This window comes from Podarcis bocagei, assembly GCF_964188305.1.
Source record: "Podarcis bocagei genome assembly, chromosome: 12".
NCBI lineage: Eukaryota > Metazoa > Chordata > Lepidosauria > Squamata > Lacertidae > Podarcis > Podarcis bocagei.
This window is the reverse complement of record NC_138137.1, coordinates 33,331,059-33,353,776: the sequence shown is the minus strand read 5'-3', so window position 1 is coordinate 33,353,776 and position 22,718 is coordinate 33,331,059. Positions and strand designations below refer to the sequence as shown.

Below are 22,718 nucleotides of genomic sequence, written 5' to 3'. Positions count from 1 at the left end.
ACGGCATTTCCATGCGCTGCTTTGGTTCGCCAGAAGCGGCTTAGTCATGCTGGCCACATGACCCGGAAGCTGTACGCCGGCTCCCTCGGCCAGTAAAGCGAGATGAGCGCCAGAACCCCAGAATCGGCCACGACTGGACCTGACGGTCAGGGGTCCCTTTACCTTTACCCCAAAACACATTGCTTGGCAGGAGAACTGCATTGCCAAATTCAGAGGAGTGTGAATTTCAAAGGATGGCTGTGTCTTGGTTTATGTATTGTTTTGGAAAGTGTGAATTGGGTAAATCCACATTTAAATGCAAACTGAATCGAATTTCTACGCTACAGCCCTTTCAGGGGGGAGATGATTTGGGCCAGGGAACCCTGGCATGGTGCTGAAGGACAGAGCTGTGACTGTCACGTGACCTACCTTGCACTTCCTAAGCCAGTCTACCACCCATGGGTGTCCTGGAGGATACTATCCCCTCACATGCAACTGCCAGGCTGTGTATGAAAGTGTGTAGCTGCCTTCTGTGTATGAAATCAAGGTGTGTGTGCTATTTTGCTCTTTGCCTCAGGCAGCAAAGTGTTTTGGGCTGTCCATGACCCTCTGCTATTTGCAGTGAAATCAAACTGTGCCCTCCAGCTTGTGCCTATGGTAAAAGAAGTAGATGAGCCTTCCTTATTAATGCAGTAATTACCAGGAACAACAACCCACATTATGGCAAACCAGAACATCAGTATGAATTGAGCCTGAATGATGCATGAAAATATCCTTAAATGTTTCTGGTCAGCAAACACCTGCATGGGGCTAAGAAAAATTTCATTTACCAAGAATACAAATATTTGTGGGGTGTTGTTGTTGTTTTGTTCCTTTTGCTTTTGCTCTGCCCTCAACAATGCATAATGCAAACAAGCCACTAATTTGGAAGTTGAAATTATTGTTGCCACTCAATCTTTACTAAAAGCATTTTGTGAAATGTGAGGTCTGTAGAAAACAATTATGTGGTGTGCATATATGACTGCAAAAAAGGAAGCCAATTGTTTTCCTGGAAACAGAAAAGGACACTTGTTGACTACTTCAACCTTGTTAGATTCAAGGTGAGTTATTGTAGTGTTTAACAATGCACGTTCAGAAGTACCACATTCTGCATTCAAATATACAACTTGCCCTAAAACGTTTGGCTTCTTTTGGCCTCTGTAATTTATTCTAAGTATTGGCCTACTCAACACATCCCAAATGTGTAGGATATGTTTCAGAAGTGTACATGGGAAAAGTGCAGTGTCTATTGGTAGAGTTAAGGGTAACATTAAGAAATTTCAAATAAGAAGAAGAACCTGCCCTATTCCATAGGTCTTTAATTGTTACAGCTCAGCTAGACCTCCATAACTGCTGGCTTTGACTGCTGTGGGGTATAAGTCCTACAGAGCAGCTAGACATCATTGAGAGAGGGAAGCTATGTCTTGATAAGACTATGGCTACACGCAGGAGGAGTGGGGGGGGGGGAGAGGGAGAGAATTGCAATAGTTTTACTGGTTATAATGCTGGCGCTTCTGTTCCAGTTTCTGATGTTCCTTTCATACTTAGTACCTTGTGGTATTGTGGAACTGTGGCTTGTATATGCCCCAAATTTTGTCAATGCAAAATGCCTGCAATTTTTTTGTTAACAGGGTTGAAACTGTTTGTTTGTTTTTAATGGAAGTAACCTGAATTAAACATTTGCTAGATTCCACTAGATTTTACATCATATGAAACATCACATCACATGTAAAAATAAACAGGTAAGGAAACATTGTAAAGATTAAATAAAATGCTGTCTGAATGCAGCCCATGGTATTTAACGTTTGAGAAATGGTGCAACCCTCTCCTCACAGAGGTCATCTGGCCCCCTCAATGTGCAATTTTCATTGCATGTTGAAAATGTACCTATTTACCCTGGCCTATGATTCTTGTGGTGTATATTTTTTAGAGCCCACTCTACTGTATTCTTATTATTGTAATTTGCTTTAAACTGTTCTAGTGTTGTATTTTTAATTGTTGTGTGACATGTCCTGGGTAATAAATAATCTACTACTTTTACTACTACCAGGCTCAGGTATTAAGTGATGCATAAATTGTTCATAAGGTGTTAAGTGATACATAAACCCACAACTTACTTGAGGGTTTGGTTCCTGGGAATCATGCAATCACATAAGAAAAGCGAGCGTAAATTGTGGGCTTACTGTACGATAAAGAAATCATTATGTAGCTGTCAGGACCAGCCTTAAATATTTTGTTGCCTCAAGTCAAGGACAAGATGGTGCCACCCCATTTGACGCACAAAAGCTGGTCAGACTGGCAGCTGAGACTTACTTCATCACCGGTGATGGAATAACATCATTCACCACAGGTGAGGGAAGTAGGTTTGCTTAGGAGGCCCAGGGTAGGCCTTGTGGTATGCACATTTCTATTTTTTTCCACAGCTTACAGCTGCTCCCTGCCCCACAACTTCTACCTGGGGCAGCTGCCTCACTCTGTGTAATGGTAGGACCCGATCTGAGCAGCTGTCAAGTCATCTAACTGGATCACTTGATAGGAGACTGTTTGCTTTTTGGACCATCACCTGGTAGAAAAATGAAGTCGAATCTTTTAGGCTCTGTACACAGCATACATCTGAAGCACATTAAAAGTGCATGGCTTTCCTCCAAAGAATCCTGGGAACCTCACAGAGCTAGTACCCTGAACAAGCTATAGTTCCCATGATTCTTTGGAGGAAGCTTTAAATATACGGGGTGTGTGCAGCCTCAGTTTGCAAGGGGGTGAAAAGAATGTTGTGCCAGAAAGTTCCGGGGCAGTTAGCAGGACAGTTGGGCCACAGACAAGGTGCAAGGAACAGAATGGAGAAGTGGTGAGTTTCAGAAACACAAATATGGCAGTTCTGTAGTACTTTGACAGAAAACAAGGTTTGGCATTAGAATGGCAGTTAATTTGTCGTGTAAGTTGGTGTAAAGAGGCAACAGTGGCCAGTGGTTTAATATGTTTGTTTATATCATTTGAAAGTTTGGGCTAAGGCAGACTTTTAGAAAGTGTTCTAACACGGATATGCATATTCATAACTACCACATACAGTTCTTACTTGGGTCATGAACTTTTCACAGGAGAGGAGAGGAGCTAAGATTGTATAAAATTGCTTGAGTTTTCTGTGCATTTCATGAAATTCACAGGTGGTATCCGTTATGTGTCTCAAAACCACGCCAACTGTCCAGAAGGAATACAATGGGGAGGAAATGACCCGCTTCAGATGGCACTGTGAGATGGGCAGGTGATGGGTGGAGACAGGAATCAGTGTCTGAATGGTGCTTGCCTTACCTATGTGGGGAGGAAAGTTTGATTTCTGCTTCAGGCAGCAAAATGTATTGAGCCAGCACTGAGAAAGTCTGCCTACCAATAAAAAAATAATATGGGTTGATATATAATGAGTAGAAATGCACTCTGCAGATGTTCAGAGGCACTATTAGCCCTTCACATATTTCAAGTATGGAGTACTGGAATCTGTAAACTGGTTCCGGGATTAAACTCTGGTGAAACGTATCTTAAATTCCAATCAACGCTATGTCCCATCTTGTACAACTGTGTAAAATCATAGCCCTTTTTCTTAGGAAAGCATAAGGCAAGCTTCCTTCCTTTGACTCTGCAGAAACAGAAGAACTCAAGAGAGAGAGGGAGAGGGAAAGAAGACATTGTCAGCACTCTGCTGTATTCCATTCTTGGTGGGGTCAGCTGTCAAGCAGCTAGCTCATGAGTTTTCCTTGAAACGTACACCACTTTGTCAGCCTTCCCTGGACATTTCTGCTTGGAACTAAATGGTTCCAAAATGCCACCTACCACAAACATATGCCTCGTCTTTCAATATATAGCGAGCATTGGCAGCTACACTCTACACAGCTATCTCCCAACTTCAGGCTCTGTTCCAAAACTGACAAGCTTTATCAGGGACCCAAGTGTGAGGGTGTATTAACTTTCCAGGTCCACCCCCCCTTTCTTCACAAACTAGGAGATAAGCAGAACAAAATGACCCTGACACTTTTGCACTCCCGGGGCAAGATCCCAACAGCTTTGGTTTAAGGGCTCTAATGGGCTGTTTCAGCAAATCCAGTTCTTAATGTTGCACACTACCCCGGTCTCTGAGCGGTGCAGGATTCTGGGTGCTTACCCAGGGTTCGTGCTTCCTTTGGAAATGAGGCACAGAGGAGACTGTGGTGTCTTTATGCTATATGGTTTATTTACCCATATATTCAATCTGTTCACAGCATTGGCACTCCAAAAGGGTCTTGTTTCTCCCATAGCCGCAGCCTTGAATTCAAACATTGTTCTGTCTCTCTGTCTTCTCACAGCTGGCTGGTTTACTTTTGGCTCACATCACTACAACAATTTAACTCAAAACTCTGCCTTTTTCTGTTAAGGAAGGGGGCTCCACCCACCTGCCATCTCGCACCAAACTCCTTAATCCCTCATCAAGTCACCAGGACACTATCTTGGGTATTCCAAGAATTAGAAGGCTTGAGTCGCTTTTAACACTTGCTAGATCCAGGGATTAGAGAGGTCTGGCATGCAGCTTAACGCCACCAAACTATTAACATTACTATATAGCTCAGATTCAGCCACACAAGTCAGAAAGGTCACTATAGATTTTTCTATATGCATGTCTGGCTTCTGATAGTGAACACTGAGAGGAAATTATTACCCAGGAATGCTTTTCCTGCTCTTTTACTATAGTGAGAAATGGACAAAGCTTGTTTAATTGGAAGTAAAGTCCACTGACATCAATACAGCTTACCTTCCACTTAGCAGAGTATGGGTCAAAGTGATGGTTTGTTTGCAGTGGTATAAGTAAGACTAGTTTAAAGACTGGGTGGGCTTTGGGGCTGCAGTCGTTTTTGGAATTTCCCAGCTGAATATCCTGATCACCACATCGTTGTAAAATCCTTCCTCCTGTTTAAATGACTGTGTGGTGTATTGGCCCTTCAGGATTGCCATATCAGGAAGTTGCTAGGTCAGCTGTGAGGCACTATGCTTTCAGTTTCAGTTCTGTATTTCCAAGCAGTGCTTTGCTGTATCTTCTGTCTCCCTAATCTTCTTGTTACTGAAGTCCTTGTTAGTTGCATAGTCCCTGTGTGGCCTCCTCTTACTGGCATGTTTTAGACCTCCTGGACTTCTATTACTAGTAAAAATGTTTACATTTGCCAGGGCAAATAGCTATACCTCATCCTATCCTGATAATTATTAAGCATTTTATTTTATCCTGGCCTTCAGCCAAAGAAGACTCCAAAGCGGCTTACAAATATTGGTGAGAAAAAAACCTTGCCCTCAGGCTCACAATGCTCAGATATGACACAAAAGGAAAAGAACCAGAAGTGTGAGAAGGAAAAAAGGAAGCTCAGCCACTAATTCTTAATTACAGAGATCTGTGGTGAACAGCAGGAATGCAATAAATTTTGAGAGGCACTAAAAGTGGCTGGTCTTTCAACAGAATTAAGAGAGAGGCTGTACAATCACTCTCCATAAGACTACTGAAAACGCTGCTGTGAATGACAGATGATGGTGGTGGTCCATAAAACAAAATTCACCTCAAAATTCACTGGGGCGGCTATCTCCAATAATGCTGTGAGGATGTCTGTTCCTAATATCCTGTTCCTAAGTCAGCTGTTACCTTTCTACTTAGCTACATAACAGTAACCTATATACAGTACATCTGGAATATGATCAGAGTCCAGGTGACATTCATATTGTGAAAAAGTTTAATTTATACCTATAACCATTACCAGCAATGTAATGATGGAGTTTGAGGTCTGATCTGTACAAGGTAACAAAGATCTGACTTCCACCACCCAAAGCACTAAGAATTCTAGGTCACTATTGCTGAGCAGCGCAAAAATTTGTGGGAAATGTGGCCATTTTGCCATCCTTCCCACTGTTGGAAACATATCTCAGGCAAGCCTTATAGACCTGTTTCTCTTTCCTTACCTACGTGAAACCCAGCAAGACATCACAGGCTAAAGCTGCTCAGCTTGAGTTGCTCTTATGTTTGCAATGACAGCTTTAAATTCAATTGTCTGATTGAATTTCTGTAAGATTTTTGTACATTTTTTATATGAAAGTAAAAAAGTGGAATGTGTAAATCAGCCTGAGCTGAAAATCGTAATGTCTTATGTGTCATTGTGAAAGGAAAATAAAGCGCTTCAGTAAATAAAAAACAATGAAACAGTTACCATCAATTAGAACTGAAAAGGCAGACACAATTCAGAAGAAAATTAGAACATCAAAGTCAGCCTTAACAAGGTTAATTAAGCTGCCTGAACAAAAATGTGTGTTTATGTTTTTAAAACTGTTGTAAATCTCTTGGAGACCTTTGGGTAATAAGCAACTTAGAAGTCTAATAACTAAATAAAAAGATGATCCGAAATACAATAAAACAAAGACAAGAATAGCATCTAAAGCAATACATAAATAGCAGAACAAAAACCAAACACACAGTTCAAGCTCAGTTTAAATGCCTGGGAGAATAAAAAGAATGTTTTTGGCTGGCACACCAAACATAAGCTTCCTTGTGGAGAGAATTTCACAATTGGAGCATCACCACCAAGAAGTCCCTGTCCCTAATTGCCATCCACCATATCTAGACCAAGAACTAGATTTGTTCCTTTCTTTTCTTTTTGCATTTTGAGGCACAACGTGCTCGAATGTGCAAGAGCTGGTCTTCTATTACATTATTTTTGTGTCCAGTAAACAGAATAGAACAGAGCAATCTCTCTTTAGATGAGTACCCATAGTTCCTGGATCTATTGCAGATTAATCCTGAAATGCGGATGCACCCAAATACCATGGTGAAAGCAGCTCTAAGACTAAAATAATATTTGTAACTTTGCAATTATTTTCCCCTTTGCCGCTTCTGCCCCATTTTCCAGTCTATTCGGGATTAATGTTATCTTCAGTTCTGCAGCTGCTTGTGAAATAGAACCCTACAGGTGCACTATCAGAATTATTACAATACAGTAAACCAACTCCATTTCTTAGCTTCACAAGCACTGTTATGTGGAATGTGTGGATAGGCCGTACCAAATTCCATGTAGGCATTTGACAAGAAGAGCCTTGGACAGTAACCTGTAGCTGTACTGAATTTGTAGAGTGCTGTGTGAGGAAACCAACAAGACATAAAATTTATGGAATATTTTACTGATGCACCTTGTCACACCCAACATGGAAAGCTAGCAAGAAAGCAAGCCTAGCTAGTAATATAAAGACTTTCAGGCTCCAACTGTCTATCCACTTCCCTGAGAGTAAGTCCCCATTGAACATCATAGAATTTATTTCTGAGTAGATGTCTGCAAGATTGTACAAGATTGTACATTGTCTTACATGTACTTTCCTTCTAAAGGTGGCTTCCCACATTTCTGTTGATGGGGGGGCGGGACCACGTTGTTAGATAACTCTTCTCATGGGGCTCTTTTAGACTAGCAGACAGCTGGGAAGGCCTTTGAGTGCTGGAGAAAGAAAAATGCACTCACCACCCAAGGCTAGCTCACAGGAATAAAGTAAACTCAACCTTGCACCTAGCAAAATTCTGAAGAAATCTGAATGTGTCCTGAGAATGAAGAAGAAAAAGAGAAGCTGCTCCCCCCTCCCCCAAAGAAGAAATCATTTGAGAAACTGAATACCAGGTTTTGGCACAGCATTGCTTAAAATCCCCCAGAATGCCCTGGAAAACTTGAGACACCATTTCCTGTGGGAAACAGACAGAAATTGAAATGATGGCCCTCTGTGCTGGGCAGGGCTGATGAGAGCTGCAGTGCAAAACATCTGGAGAAGACCAATGTGGGGGTGCCAATCTTAGACTAACAGAACTGAGTTTGGTAAAATATATGTATTTCCAGTGCTTTTTTTTCTAAAAAAAAAAATGTTTAGAGGCACTCTCATCTTCCTACTCATATTGAAATACTGCCCCTCAATGAGGCCAAACTTAGATTCACAAAACGTTTAGGGGTATGCGTCCCCCCCAGAAAAAAGCACTGTCTGTTTCTAGCTTTTCAATACAGTGGTACCCCGCAAGACGAACGCCTCGCGAGACGAAAAACTCGCAAAACGAAAGGTTTTTTCGTTTTCGAGTTGCCTCGCAAGACGAATTTCCCTATGGGCTTGCTTCGCAAAACGAAGCTTGCCCCGGGGACAGCGGGTCTTCTCTTTTGAAGCAAGGGGCTGGGGGGAGATAGCGATCTCCCTGCAGCCCCTTGCTGCAAAAGACGTCCGGGGGAAGCGGGGAAGCGAAGCGCTTCGCTTCCCGCTGCCCCCGGACCTCTTCTGAAGCAAGGGGCTGGGGGGAGATAGCGATCTCCCTGCAGCCCCTTGCTGCAAAAGACGTCCGGGGGCAGCGGGAAGCGAAGCGCTTCTTCCCCGCTTCCCCCAGACGTCTTTTGCAGCAAGGGGCTGCGGGGAGATCGCTTCTCCCGGTGCTCCGAAGCCGGGCGGGGGGCAGGGGACACCTCCCGCCGCCGCGGGGACACCTTTTGAAGGCAGGCGGGGGGGAGCAAAGACTTTCGCCCCCCCGCCCGCCTTCAGAAGAGGTCCAGGACCTATTCTGAAGGCTGGCGGGGGGCAAAAGTCTTTGTCCCCCCTGCCTGCCTTCCCAGGGGCTTTTAAATCGCCCCGGACAGCGGAGAAGTCCTCCGCTGTCCGGGGCGATTTTAAAATGCCGCCCGCCAGCATTTTAAGATCGCCCGGACAGCGGAGAAGTCCTCCGCTGTCCCGGGGTTTTTTAAAATGCTGGGGGTGGGAAGAAAAGCCCTTGTTCCCCCCCCCCCAGCCTTCAGAAGAGGTCCGGGGACAGACTGTCCCCGGACCTGGTCTGAAGGCGGTTTCCCTAGGAACGCATTAATTGATTTTCAATGCATTCCTATGGGAAACCGTGCATCGCAAGACGAAAAAACCGCAAGACGAAGAGATTTGCGGAACGAATTAATTTCGTCTTGCGAGGCACCACTGTATGCTGAAGACGTAAGTGGCTGGAGGGCTGTTCATAGAAGGCTGCTGCAATGTGACAGTGGAGGCTGGTCCATTAGGGACTCTGGCTGTCATTGGCTCTGGCCTCACCTGCACGGGATCGCTCTGTCTTCTAACCTACCAGTCCCAAAGGACACCAGTCACCGCTGGTCAATGGGCAGTGCTCTTTCCGGCTGAGAGCTATGCTACCTTGTATGTTGTTCCCAGGTTGATTGCTGGCGAGGCCTGCAGCTGTTGTGGAAGCTTTGAAAGGCTGTAAAGAAAGATCAAGCAAGCAAGCAAAAAGTGGAGATGCAGAACTCTTCCTCCAGCATTGTACAAATCTCTCTGGAGGCATGTGGCTGAGACCTGACAGCTCTGCAGATGTGTAGAGCTACATGAAAAATGATGCTAATTAAAAACAGAAGGCAGAGCGAAGGGTCAGTAGCACCGTGAAGGCATTAGTAATCAAGAAGGGAGTGCATTTGCCTTCAGTGGTGTTCAAAGCCCCTTACAGGTGGTGTTGCAGAAGAGCGGTTCACTGTTTTAGCCGCAAAAGTTCCTATCTCTTGATTTTTTTGAGAGGCCATTTTAAAAGCATCATGCCCTATCTTCTGCACCATCGCTTCAGCTTATACATAGAATATTCTGGTTGCCTTTTTCATAGGTGCAGCATAACGTTTACAGCATGAGGCCAGATGTTATAATTTCCCTGTGCAGAAAAGCACTTTCCTCAGCACCTGGGAACATCATGAATAAATTGTCAGATGTAACAGTCATAGATTCAGGGTGCGTCTTTTATCAGTGTGCATATACAGTATGCAGGTTTTATGTGGTAGATGAGGTTGGGGGTTGGGGGGAGCCCATTGTGTTCATGCATCTTCCATCATGAAGGTGCTAACAGTTTTTCACGTGGGAAAATAGCAGTGTCCATTACTAATACTGTAGTGTGCTGCGCCAGTGTAGGCAAACAGGAAGCAGTGAAGATAGCAAAGAGGGATAAATGAAGGCAATGAAGTTATGGGGAGCTGTTATGAAAAAATGGTTGGGAAGGCTATGTGACTAGGAATGGGGGATAAATTCAACTTTATTTGCATTTCAATGAGCAACTACCTAATTTGCACTTCTTGAACTAATATGTGAATCAAAACACAGCTGTCCTTTAAAATTCGCAGTTCTGTGAAGTTTGTAATGGAGTTCTACCGCAAAGCAATGTTTAAAAAAATGCATGTTCTTGGAGGAATGTGTGCCCAAAACAGCATATACTGGTGAAAATAACATAAGAATGCATATTATTAGTGGACATTCCTTGCAAAAAAAAATTGTGTACATTAGTAAAAACAGCATACCAAAAAAAAGTGTTTATCAGGAGAAATTTGAACTAAAATGCTGACAAATTTTCTTGAAGGTTCTTTTCTTTCTTGACCAGAAATTGCTGCAGCCATGTAGAGAACTAAATTTTAGATGGGAAAATTAGAATCTGGGAGAACGTGAAACTGGCAGATTCGACCCCTTGTATGTGTGACTTGGGTTTTCAGTTATGTCAGTGATGAAGAATCCCATCTTCACACAAAATTGGCCATGCTGATGGGAGCTGGAGTCCGACAATATCTGGAGGACCATAGGTTCCCCCATCCCTGAGCTATGTGAAGATTTAATGAGCTCAGGCACTCTTGCTATCACAATTCACATACATATTTCCTGATTCGCTCTGGAAATTCCCTTTACCAACTCCCAACATTGCTGTTCCATTATTAATGAAACGAAATGTTTATGAATGAATGTAACGAGAACTCCATTGTTCAATTACTGCCCTCAGTAACCAGCCAAATATGTGACCCCTTTTTTGTTAAATTGTTAATTATATAGTTTTGTTAGCATTATCGGTGGTTCTTTTCTGGGCAAAGAGCTCTCTTAAGCAGTCTCCAAGCTGTCAAGCTGGTTACTATTTCTTAAGTAAATCTAGGACCAATTCTGAAATACTAATAAGCCTTTTTAATGAAGTCTCGATGTTCAGAATATGTGGATTATATAGCAGGCTCACCAAACTGGCTGGGGAGCAAAATGGATAATTCATTTAGTGTTCTTCTTGGGTACAGCCCATTGAACTAAATAGGACTTCTGCAGACATCTGATGTAGATTGTGCTTTATTTTCTACCAGAAAACAAGAGCATAAATCCATCAGATTTAAAAAAAAACATTATACACATCCTTATTTACAGTAATGTGTCAAATTGTTTTATATTCATTTATATTTATTTATTTTATTAGATTTAATATCCGTTTTCTATTATAAGGTCCCAGGTTGGGTTGCAACGGTAAATATACAATCATAAAACAAATAAAACAGTTACATCGTACATTAACAGTGCAATCCTATTCATGTTTACTCAAAGATAGCAGTCCCACTGTGTTAAGTGAGGCTTTCTGATAAGTGTGTTTAGAAATTCAACCAATGCCAACTATCATTTCAGAAAAGGGGCAATCGAGATTGGTTTGTTACGTTGCAACATATTTTTAACTTGGGAAAAACTTGAAGGTCTATGTTACAAGCTATATTTCTCAACCAATATTTTTAGATTACTGTATTTGCTGTTTCTTTAAGAAACAGTTGTGGGTCGTACCTATGGGACCGCCTCTCCTGGTATGTCCCATGGAGGACCTTACGGTTTTCATATAAAAACATCGTGGAGATCCCGGGCCATAGGGAGCCAGGGCTTTTTTGGCCGTGGCCCCGATCTGATGGAACGCTCTGTCACAAGAGACTAGGGCCCTGCGGGACTTGACATCTTTCCGCACTGCCTGCAAGACAGAGCTGTTCCATCAGGCCTTTGGCCAAGGCACAGTCTGACCCCCTCCTTCTGTAACCCTCATAGAACTCTAGCCCAATGGTTGCCATTAATTTGATTCTGAACTGATTTTAGAATGTATTTCAATTAATTGACTGTGATTTTATGTAAACTGTGCTATTTTTACTGTTGTTAGCCGCTCTGAGCCCGGCTTTGGCTGGGGAGGGTGGGATATAGATAAAATATTATTATTATTATTATTATTATTATTATTATTATTATTTACACCATTGGAGGCTAAGGCATTGAAAAAGCTCAATATGGAGGCCGAATGGCCAAAGTATTGGGAAATTTTGGAACAAGATGGAGATAAATTGAAATTACAGAGTCATGAGAAACTTAAATTTAAAGTACGAGATTGGCTCCATTATTATCAAATAATGGAGGTCTACAAACAAGATAGGAAAATTGGCTTCCAGGTGGAGAAATCAAAATTAGAAACTGAATTGTTAGAACCCAATACCAAGAACTTGTCAAGAATGTATAATTTGCTGCTGAAATGGAATACACAAGATGAAACAGTTAAATCGGCTATGATTAAGTGGGCACAGGACATTGGTCATAACATTATGTTTGCTGACTGGGAATGGTTGTGGAACACCGGTATAAAATTTACGGCATGTAATGCCTTAAAGGAAAATATTATGAAAATGATCTACAGGTGGTACATGACCCCAGTCAAGCTAGCAAAAATTTATCATTTGCCTGATAATAAGTGTTGGAAGTGTAAAGAAACTGAAGGTACTTTCTACCACCTTTGGTGGACGTGCCCGAAGATTAAGGCTTTCTGGGAAATGATATATAATGAAATGAAAAAGGTACTTAAATGTACTTTCCCTAAGAAACCAGAGGCCTTTCTCTTGGGCATTGTCGGCCAATTGGTGTCAAAGAAAGATAGAATTTTCTTTATGTATGCTACGACAGCAGCAAGAATACTCATCGCAAAGTATTGGAAGACACAAGACCTACCCACCGTGGAAGAATGGCAGATGAAAGTGATGGACTATATGACACTGGCTGAGATGACTGGCAGAATCCGTGATCAGAGGAAAGAGACGGCGGAAGAGGACTGGAAGAAATTTAAAATTTATCTTAAGAGCTATTATAAAATTGATGAATGCTAAAATGCCGAGGTGTTGAGAGAAAAAGGGAAACAGTGACATAAGATTAAGCTAGAGAAAGGATTAAGAGGACACATATTTGATAAAATTTCTTAGAAGCTGCTGAAATAATTTTGTAAATAGGGATGCAGAAAGGGGAGGTATGGGGGAGTCTGAGAAACGAAGGTTATGGAAAAAAGGCTATGAAATTATACATGTTTGTTTGTCCTTTTATTTGTTTGTCTTGTTTAAAAAATGTTGTAAAACCAATAAAAATTTATATATATAAAAAAATATTATTATTTACACCATGCATGTATATCTCTGTGATGCTACTTTAAACAGCTGTGGCTTCCCCCAAAGAATTCTGGGAGCTGTAGTTTGTTAAGGGTGCTGAGAGTTGTTAGAAGAACCCTGTTGCCCTTCCAGAGCTTTGGTTTCCAGAATGCTTGTAGCTCCGCAAGGGGAACGGGTCTCTTAACCACTGCCAAACCACTTAATAAACTACAGCTCCCAGAATTCTTTGTGGGAAGTTTAAAATGGTATCACAATGCTTTGAATGCATGGTGTAAATTTGGCCTTGCTCTCTGTTACTTCAGAGAGCAGAATTATAACCAACGGGCAGAAAGTGCAGGGAAGCAGGTTTTGGCTAAGGATAAAAGAAACTTATTAATGGCAAGAGCAGTTCAGCTGCCTTGGAAAGTCATGGTCTCTTGTTCACAGGAGGTTTTTAAGCAGAGGCTGGGTGCCCTTTCAGTGGTCGCATCAAAAATGAAACAAAAGGACTTGTACAGTGGTACCTTGGGTTAAGAGGTTTAACCCATTCTAGAGGTCCATTCTTAACCTGAAACTGTTCTTAACCTGAGGTACCACTTTAGCTAATGGGACCTCCTGCTGCTGCTGCGCCGCCAGAGCACGATTTCTGTTCTTATCCTGAAGCAAAGTTCTTAACCTGAGGTACTATTTCTGGGTAACCTGAAGCGTCTGCAACCCGAGGTACCACTGTAGATAAATCTGGAAATAAAAAATGAACAAGATAGAATTTGTAATGCATTGGCCTTGCAATGGGCCCCGGATCCAGAAATACAAGTCAGATTAAAAGAATTCAGATGAAAGACCTTTCTCAGGGAACATCTCCCTGCAGAAGAGGTTGCATGCTCTCTCCCCATGCTCTTCTGGAAAAGCAAGGCTGCGCGGATTCCGCTATGAATACATTAAACTTAGCAGGAACACTTGGAGCAATGTCGACTGTTAGTAATAATGAATGAACAATGAGATTGGAGGGAGAATAAATTGAAATCCACCCACTGGAATGTTTTGTTTAGCCATGCACAAAAATGATACTGAAACTGCACAAAGAGTAGCTTTTCACACTCCACGCAGAACGCTAAGGGGAGAGCTGGCCTCAGCAAGCTCAGGACCAGTTGACCCGGGAGGCTGTCCCTGTAGGTCATTGTGATGTGTGGGAGAGTTTCTGCTAAAGGTCCTCAAGACCACAAGACAGTTACTGTGATCAGGTAACTCAGACCAGGGCTTTTAGTGTGGCTGTCCCTGTTCTGTGGAACAGCATTGCTGTCAAAATACAACAGGCACCCACTATCTGAACTTTATGGAAACAATCAAAGACAATTGTGCTGCGACAAGCTTTCCCAGCTGAATGAATAGGTCACTGTTGTGGGTGTCTCCTTTAAAAAAAATTCAATTGCTTTTACTTGCTATTTTCTGCACCACTTTAAACTAGGTTCCTTTAGCTGATTTTATTATATTATGTACTTCACCTTGAGATGAGGATGGCGAGAGCTCCTGGAATAATCTCAGGGTTGTGGGTTCAAGCCCCACATCAGGCAAAAGATTCCTGCATTGCAGGGGGCTGGACTAGATGAGCTTTGTGGGCCCTTCCAAATCTGCAGTTCTGTGATTATATAACCAAAAATGGTTGTTTAATAAGAGCAGCCCTGCTGGATTAGACCAAGGACTCATCTAGTCCAAGAACCTGCTCCCCACACAGGCCAACCATATGCCCCATGGGAAACTAATGAACAGGGCTTGAAGGCAAGTTAGTGACTTTTCCTGCTGTTGTTCCTCATACAGGCTGGGGCTGATGGGAGCTGCAGTCCAAATCATTTGGGGGGCACCAGGTGGCAAAGGCTGTTTAGAGCATTTAACATCTATTCTTGGAGGTTCCATGTAGCCATCGTAGCTACTGATGGGCATATCCTTTGTGAATTAGTCTAGTCTCCCTTCAATGCCATCTAAGCTAGTAGCCTTCAGCACCTCAACTTTCAGCAGCAGATTGTACATCTTGCAAATTTCTTTTAAACATTTTGTCTTACATGAATCTGCTAGCCAGTTTTGAGTACTATGCATCGTTTTATAAACCTCTTACTATATATCCCTCTATCCTGTTCCCAGAGCTCTTTTTTTTCTTTTTTAAACTAAAATGTTCCAAATGTTTCAGCCATTCTTGGTTTGGAACAGTGTCCCAACCTGAACTGGCTATTCATTTCCGAAGCTTTTTTTCTGCACCTTTCCCAAAGCTATGTTTTTGGGATGGGATAAGAAGAAATGTACACGGCACTTACAAATATCACTGCACTGTGTATTTATATAAGCACATTGTAATATAAGTATTGCTATTTTCTGTCCCTTTCCTAATAGTCCCCAGCATTCCTTTTGTATATCATATTAAAGGTAAAGGTACCCCTGCCCGTGCGGGCCAGTCTTGCCAGACTAGGGTTGTGCGCTCATCTCACTCTAGAGGCCGGGAGCTAGCGCTGTCCGCAGACACTTCCGGGTCACGTAGCCAGCGTGACGAAGCTGCTCCGGCGAACCGGCACCAGAGCAGCACACGGAACGCCGTTTACCTTCCTGCTATAAAGCGGTCCCTATTTATCTACTTGCACCTGGGGGTGCTTTGGAACTGCTAGGTTGGCAGGCGCTGGGACCGAGCAACGGGAGCGCACCCCGCCGCGGGGATTCAAACCGCCGACCATGCGATCGGCAAGTCCTAGGCGCTGAGGTTTTACCCACAGCGCCACCCTGTATATCATATTAGAATTTGTATTTTGATGGATTCATATGCTGTAGGTTGTAATGTGTATTTGTAATTGAAGTTACAGAACAAGGCCCCCAGTGATTTTTCTGTTGTATTTCAAGGGCATAGCTAGACATTCATACAAGACATCTGCTTTGCTGTGCTCTTTGGATGAGCCCAGGTAGTTATCCAAGTCCCCAAAGCCACTGTTTCCCTTTGGTCATTGTCAGATACCCATCCAACCCCCAAATGCCAGTCTTTCCAATTGGCTGTAATTTACTGTGAAGTTACAAAAAAGGTGACAAGTTAGCTTGGGTCCCTGTCCTGTAGATGCTCTTCCTTGGATTCACCATTTTGTTCCTCCTCTTGTTTACTCCCTTGGCGTGGCCATTTTGTGTGTAGTGCCTGATGGAAAAGTGAGGTATATGGTAAATGCTGCTCCCCCTTGCACCTTGGCTGTTTTCTTTGATGCTGTTTACACTTTATAGTGCATATTCTATGGTCATGTATATTCTATGGTCATGTATATTTTATTAAAAACAGTCCTACTGAAGAACAGAACTTTGTTAGTTGTGGATCAAACTTCTTTAAATATAAACTGCAAAAATTCTCAAGGAAATGGTGCGTTTGTAGATTCATTTGCAAATATTCTAGAGTTCTGTGTGTCTGAAATGTAGTTTCAGGGACAGTGTATCACTGAATGCTAGTAGTTGTGCGCTAACAGCAAGGTAGGACAGCATCTCCAGAAATGGCTGGAGATGTCTGAACCCTGGAGAGCCTCTGCCAGTCAGTGTAGACAATATTGAACTAGGTGGACCAGTGTTTTACCACCGCCAGCCAGTGCAGACAATAAATACTGAGCTAGATGAGCCAACTCGGTTTAAAGGCAGCTTCTTATGAGGAATATTGCATTTAGCTGGGAACTGTGTTTTTGACCACTACGCTTACTGCATGACCCAGTAGGTTTCTTTTGTTGTTTGGGGCGAGGAACCCACAGCACTTCAGATATTGCTGGAACTCCAACTCCCATCAGCCCGAGCAGCGCTGCCAATGGTCAGCATCTGGTAGCCCGTAGGTTCCCCGCCCTTAAAGTGCAAGTGTGGCGACTTCAGACGTGCAACCAGTAACGGTGAGGGCGCGTGGCCATTACTCCGTTTATTTCCACGCGGCCAGGCAGGTCAGCTGAGCTCGGTCCCAAGCTTCGAGGGGCAAATCTGTGTTCCCACTCCTCCAGCGCCAGTTCCAAACGCAGCTTCTGTTCGAAAACCGAAGTACCCCCGACGGATGCGTGAACGTGGGGTGTCTTGAAAGACCCCCCACGCGCAACCCAGGGCAGTGGAGAATTTCACCCCTGAGGCACAGACGGAGTCAGAGGCGTGTAAGAGTCTCTCGCCAGGGGACTCAATCCGCTTCCCTCTTGGCAAGCGCTGCGAAAGAAAGCGGGAGTCTCAAGCAGCCTAGGACGCCTGGCGAGAGGCGGGCTGCATGCGGGCCAGCGGGAAGCGCCTGAGAGGCCAAGCAGTGGCGGCGGCGCGGGTCGCCTCTCGTCGTCCTTTCCCGCTCCGGCCGGGCGCGTCGTCGCCGTCGAGCTGCTGCTGCTGTGTGGCTTTGGCGCCTTCTTCCCACCCACCTCCCCAGCCTCCCTCTCCCAGCGGGGCAAACCATTGCAGCGCACCGAGGAGGTGAGGCACCTGTCAGGCGCTCTTGGCCCGGAGAGGCCGAGGGCCGCCCGTGCTGGCCGACGTGCTCCCTCTCTAGGGCCGCCCGGGACCCGCCTGCCTGCCTGGGCGTCCCCTGGAGGCCGAGCGGGCGGCGGGAAGCCCGGCTGGTGGTGGAGCCGAGCGCGGGAACCTTCCTCCCCCCGCCCACCCCGCGCAGTGTCTCAGGCGCCACCGCCGCCTGCAATGGCGTGCAAGAGCCGAGTCGGAGGAGCTTGCTGCTGCCGGGCAGGCTGCGGGCGGCGGCGGCAGCAGCAGTGCCGGAAGGTGGCGGGCCGGTGGACAGCACGGCGGCAGTAGTAGCCGGAGAAGCGGAGGGGAATCGAGAGGCGGCGGGGCTTTTGCAACTCCGACTCTCCCGGGTAAGGTGCCGCGGTGAGCCCCCCCACCCCCTTTGCAAAACAAAACCTGCCTGTGTGGGGCTCGCTGTGGCTTGACTCCTGCGGCCGGGAGCAGCTTTTGTTTCGGGAGCACGGAAAGTGGGCAGGCTGGCTGGTTCGCTTGCAGGGCTCGTGAGCGCCGTCTTGCTCCCTGCATTCTTACACAGCCGCCGCTCCTGTTGCAAGGTGCTTCCCGGCTCCCGCGTTTCCTGCCTGGGCAGTTTAGCAGCGGGTTTTTCCCCCTTTTCCTTCCCCGGCGGGGACAGAGTTGTGCCTTTTGCGCCACTTTCCTATAGGGAGCGTGAAGGACGTCGCGCTGGGCTGGAGAGAGAAAGGAAACGAAGGAAAGAAGGGGATTCATCGCCACACTTACTAGCTGGCAATATACCACCCCTCCCCGGGTGGGTTTCTTGCACGAGCGACGCCGACACAGCGAAGCGTGGAGGTTGGGGGAAGGTTCTGCGCCTCGAGATTGATTATAGACTCTCACCTTCGCTATTACTTGCAAATGACCCTTCCACGCCCCCCCTCAATTAATTGCATGCTTGGGGACCAGAGAGAGAGGGGCGATTTGGAGGCAGGGATGTGGTTCTCTTCCAAGGAAGGGATTGGGGGGCATTAACGGCCACATCACAACGTTGCTTAGGAGCAAATAACCGCTTAGTTGTCAAGGCTGGAGAACAGACGCAATATGGGCGCGAGTCTTGTAATCTGTCTCGCAGCCCCGGCAGCGCGTTGACTCGGGCAGGCGGGAGGATGCGGGGGGCGGGAGGCGGAGGCCGGTCGGGGCCGGAGCGAGCCGAGCCAGGTCCACATGTGTGCGTTGCCCGGGTCGGTCGCTTCGGGAGGCTTGCAGCTGCGGTGAAGTTGTAGCGGCGGAGGAGGCGGAAACAGAAGGGCGCTAATGAGAGATTTTGCTCTATTATTAGTCATGTGCTGCTCTTCTGTATTTCTTTAGGGCTGCTTGCTCAGGCTGGAAGCAAAACCCATTTCCTCCTCCTCCTCCTCTATTAAACGACGCCAAGGGACTCTGCCAGCCCCCGTATTCCTCCTTGCGGGACGCTCGGGATTCATATAAAATGCCACTTGCCGTACAGATTTTACCGAGATCCAGACTGGGAAATGGACAGATTTAGCCTGCATTGAGGTTTCCTCTTCCCCCTTTCACTGCACCTTTCATGGTTCTTTGTCATGCTGAATATACCCCAAGGGGAACAGGCAAGTCTTTACCATACCAAATTATTTGCTTCCTGCAAGTTCTAAATTTCTGTGCATGTGATTTCTCTGTCCCTCATTTCTCTGTCCCTCATTTCTCTCTCTCTCTCTCTCTCTCTCTCTCTCTCTCTCTCTCTTTTCCCCCCACCCCTACAATCTCAGAGCGAGTTTATTAATTTGTTCATTTGGTGGTGGTGGTGTTTTGAAAATGAAGGCAGCAAAGTGTTGCTGTTTCAGAGGAATGTGTCACTCATGGCTGCATCACACCATTTCACAGTGGTAGAGATATGTGTACCTGACTCTTCATCATCATTTGAAGGAAACTTTAATGATAAAATACATTGGTATAATGCAGAACTGTTGTACAGTTGAATAGTGTGTATATGCATGTACATACATTGACTGTTGGGAAAGAGAGGGATTAGGTCTTGGTCCTACACAGAAGTAATGTCCCCAGTCTCAGTCATGTGATAGCAGAATAATTATTTGTTTATGATAGGAATTTACTTCACTTACTGTTGTCTTCTGCTGTTACTCCATATAATGATCCAGAGGTCTGAGTAATGAAATCCAAAATGGGTTCTAAAAGATGGAGTCCTGATTAGCCCTCACTTAAATGAAGTTCTGAAGATACTATAACATTCCATCATGATGTTGTTAAAGCATGAAACAGTTTATTTATTCCATTTATGTTTCTCTTCATTTAAGGAGCTTAGGGTATGTGCCAGTGGGGCTTCCCAGGCAAGTCTCCCATCCACATAACTTCCAAATTGAAATGTGATTCCTTTGAGAGATGGAATTGCATCTGGTGGCTTCATATCATAACCTTCCCCTTTTATAGCCAGCCATATTCTAAAACGGATGTAAATATTGAATAGGTATGAAGATCTACAAACCCACAGATATGAATCACAATCCTCCTTTGTGTTGCAGGTTACATCAACATTCTTTTGAAAATCATCCAGTTTCCCACTTGTTTTTGTTTTTGCTGGTACCCATATCTGGAGGATTGTCGCCTGCCTATAAGTATGGCCTTGGCAGAATCTAATGTCCTTTAAGCCCCTCATCCACAATCTCAACTGGAGGGTACAGCGGCCACTATGTATGTTGGTTTAACATCCCAAAAATAAACATGATGAAGACAGAGTGTTCAGGGGAAAGATCAAATCTCCGAAGTGCCTCTCCTCACAGGAACGCTTATAGGACTGAGTTCCAAGCATTGAAAAGCACCTTTGACAAGCCTAAGTCAGATGGAGAACAAAAGACTAAAGAAGGAGAGGCTTCTCAGCAAACCAGGGGGAGGAAATATGGATCTAACGTCAACAGGATTAAAAATTTATTCATGCAAATGGGCATGGAGCCCAATGAGAGTGCTGGAGGCATGGCAAAGACCAGAGGTAAAGGTGGACCCCTATCTCCCCAAAGAAGAATTAGGCCAAAAGAGCTTGTGGAGAAGGGAGATGGATCAGTTGTGAAGTTAGAATCTTCCGTTTCAGAAAGGATTAGTAGGTTTGATGCTATGCACGATGGTCCTTCTTACTCCAAGTTTACTGAAACACGGAGATTGTTTGAAAGAAATACTCATGAAACAGGGCATTCAAATCGCTACTCCCCAAAGAAAGAGAGATCCGTTTCTAACAGTGATCTTCAAGATGACTGGTGCAGCTCTAAGTCTAACAGGGGAAGTACAGATTCGCTGGATAGTCTTAGTTCAAGGACAGAGGCTGTTTCTCCAACAGTGAGCCAACTTAGTGCAGTGTTTGAAAATACTGACTCACAACAAAATGTTCTAGAAAAGACGGGAAACAATGAAGAGTATTCTGTAACTGGTCACTATCCACTAAACCTGTCTTCTGTGGACCCAAATCTGTCTTCCAGTGTTGCAAACCTCGATGATTTCAGCCCCATAAAAGACGCCAATGCTTGGCCTCCATCAGCTAAACAAAATGCCAGCTCAGCCCCTGTTGAAAACTCTGAGCAGAACAGCAGTAGATCTCCATCAGACAATGAAACTCCCAAAAGCACTTTGCCTTTGTCAAAAACAGGTGGAATACAAAACAAGGATGTGTGCTACGATTCTGTTGATGCCTGTGAAGCGACTAAACAAGAGTCAGTAGATGGACTTGATAAACAAAGTTTTGGTGAGAACTGTACGAGCAATAAGGCAAAAATAGAGCCTGTAGTACCACCTTTGCAGCAAAAAAAGATCTCTGCTGGAGCTGAGACTGCAGAAATATCAGGAAACTTAATAGCTAGTGATGACATCACAGTCAGTGAAGCTTCTCGTTCTGTTGGCTCCCACTGTGAAGATACAAATGGAAAGGAAGAACAGGAAGACTTGAATAACTTTCAGAGTTCTCATGTGTATATGCACTCTGATTACAATGTCTACAGGGTACGATCAAGATATAATTCTGACTGGGGGGAGACGGGAACAGAACAGGATGATCAAGAAGACAGCGATGACAACTGTTATTACGAAGCTGACATGGAATGTTCTGAAATTGTTGGATTGCCAGAAGAAGATGAAATCCCAGCAAGCCGAAAAATTAAGTTTAGTAGTGCTCCAATTAAGGTAAGTTTCACTGGTCTGTTATTCTTTACATTGTTTTTGAGTGGTTGTTTTTGTTCTTTTGTTTTAACTCTTGACACTGTCTCTGGTGAATTTTTTTCTAGTTGCTTCTGGTATTGAATTTGTTTCGTGGCCTTAGGATTCATATTTGGTCCTGACTGGAAAATAAGGATTGATTCAAATTGTTAAGAATCATTCCAAGCTCTAATAACTCTTGTTTGCCCCTTGTATAGTTGTGGCTAACCTGTGTATCAGACATATTTATTGTCACAATATTTAGGCATACTTTCACTCAGAAGAGTTTTATGTGGCTAGAGTAGGTTTGAAATGGTGCTAATCAGCCTGTGTCTGTGATAACTTCTTGTTTTCCCCACAGCAGGGTTTTGCCTCCTGTGGTGGGAAGTGGGTAGCTAGATCTCTTTTGTCACTTAGCAGTGATTCTCCTTCTGTACACTCTTCATGCCTCTGGGAGGGGCAGCCTCAGATTTGGTCTTTGGGATTCCAGTTGCTTATTTCCATATAGTGCTTCTGCAAACATTGTATAATGGCAGCCCCTTCCAACAAGTGTGTTTGTGTGTAATCCTTTACTGCAGGATTGATGGTGAGAACATGTGATAGGGGATTAAATGAATTGCCTATAAAGTCCTAAGTTTTAGAGAACGGCTATGGGGTGGGGAGGGGGAGCTCTTTATAACATCATATCTCAGGTACCCATTGAGATGATAGGCACTGTATACAAGGGCTGAGGAAGTATTTTTCAACATTAATCATCGCCGTTTTGTCTGTTAACGTGTCTTAAATAACATTTCCCCCCCCCCCCCATGGCACTTCCATCCTGCAGCGTAGGATAACTGAGAC

The 22,718-nt window shown here is 44.4% G+C and overlaps 1 protein-coding gene across 12 annotated transcripts in view; it reads left to right on the top strand.

Moving 5' to 3' along the window:
• Positions 1-22,718, top strand: part of PPP1R9A (protein phosphatase 1 regulatory subunit 9A) — a 148,518-nt gene that overhangs the window by 1,637 nt on the left and 124,163 nt on the right. For 7 of the 12 annotated variants that reach the window (XM_081163067.1, XM_081163066.1, XM_081163074.1 and 4 more), the window contains exon 2: positions 20,222-21,863. In XM_081163067.1, the coding sequence (XP_081019193.1) occupies positions 20,421-21,863 (1,443 nt within the window). In that variant the 5' untranslated portion in view covers positions 20,222-20,420. Of the gene's footprint in view, positions 1-2,786; positions 2,867-17,756; positions 18,056-18,302; positions 18,475-19,031; positions 19,292-20,221; positions 21,864-22,718 lie in introns of those variants that run through there. The other 5 variants (XM_081163071.1, XM_081163070.1, XM_081163069.1 and 2 more) reach the window with 5 other exon arrangements.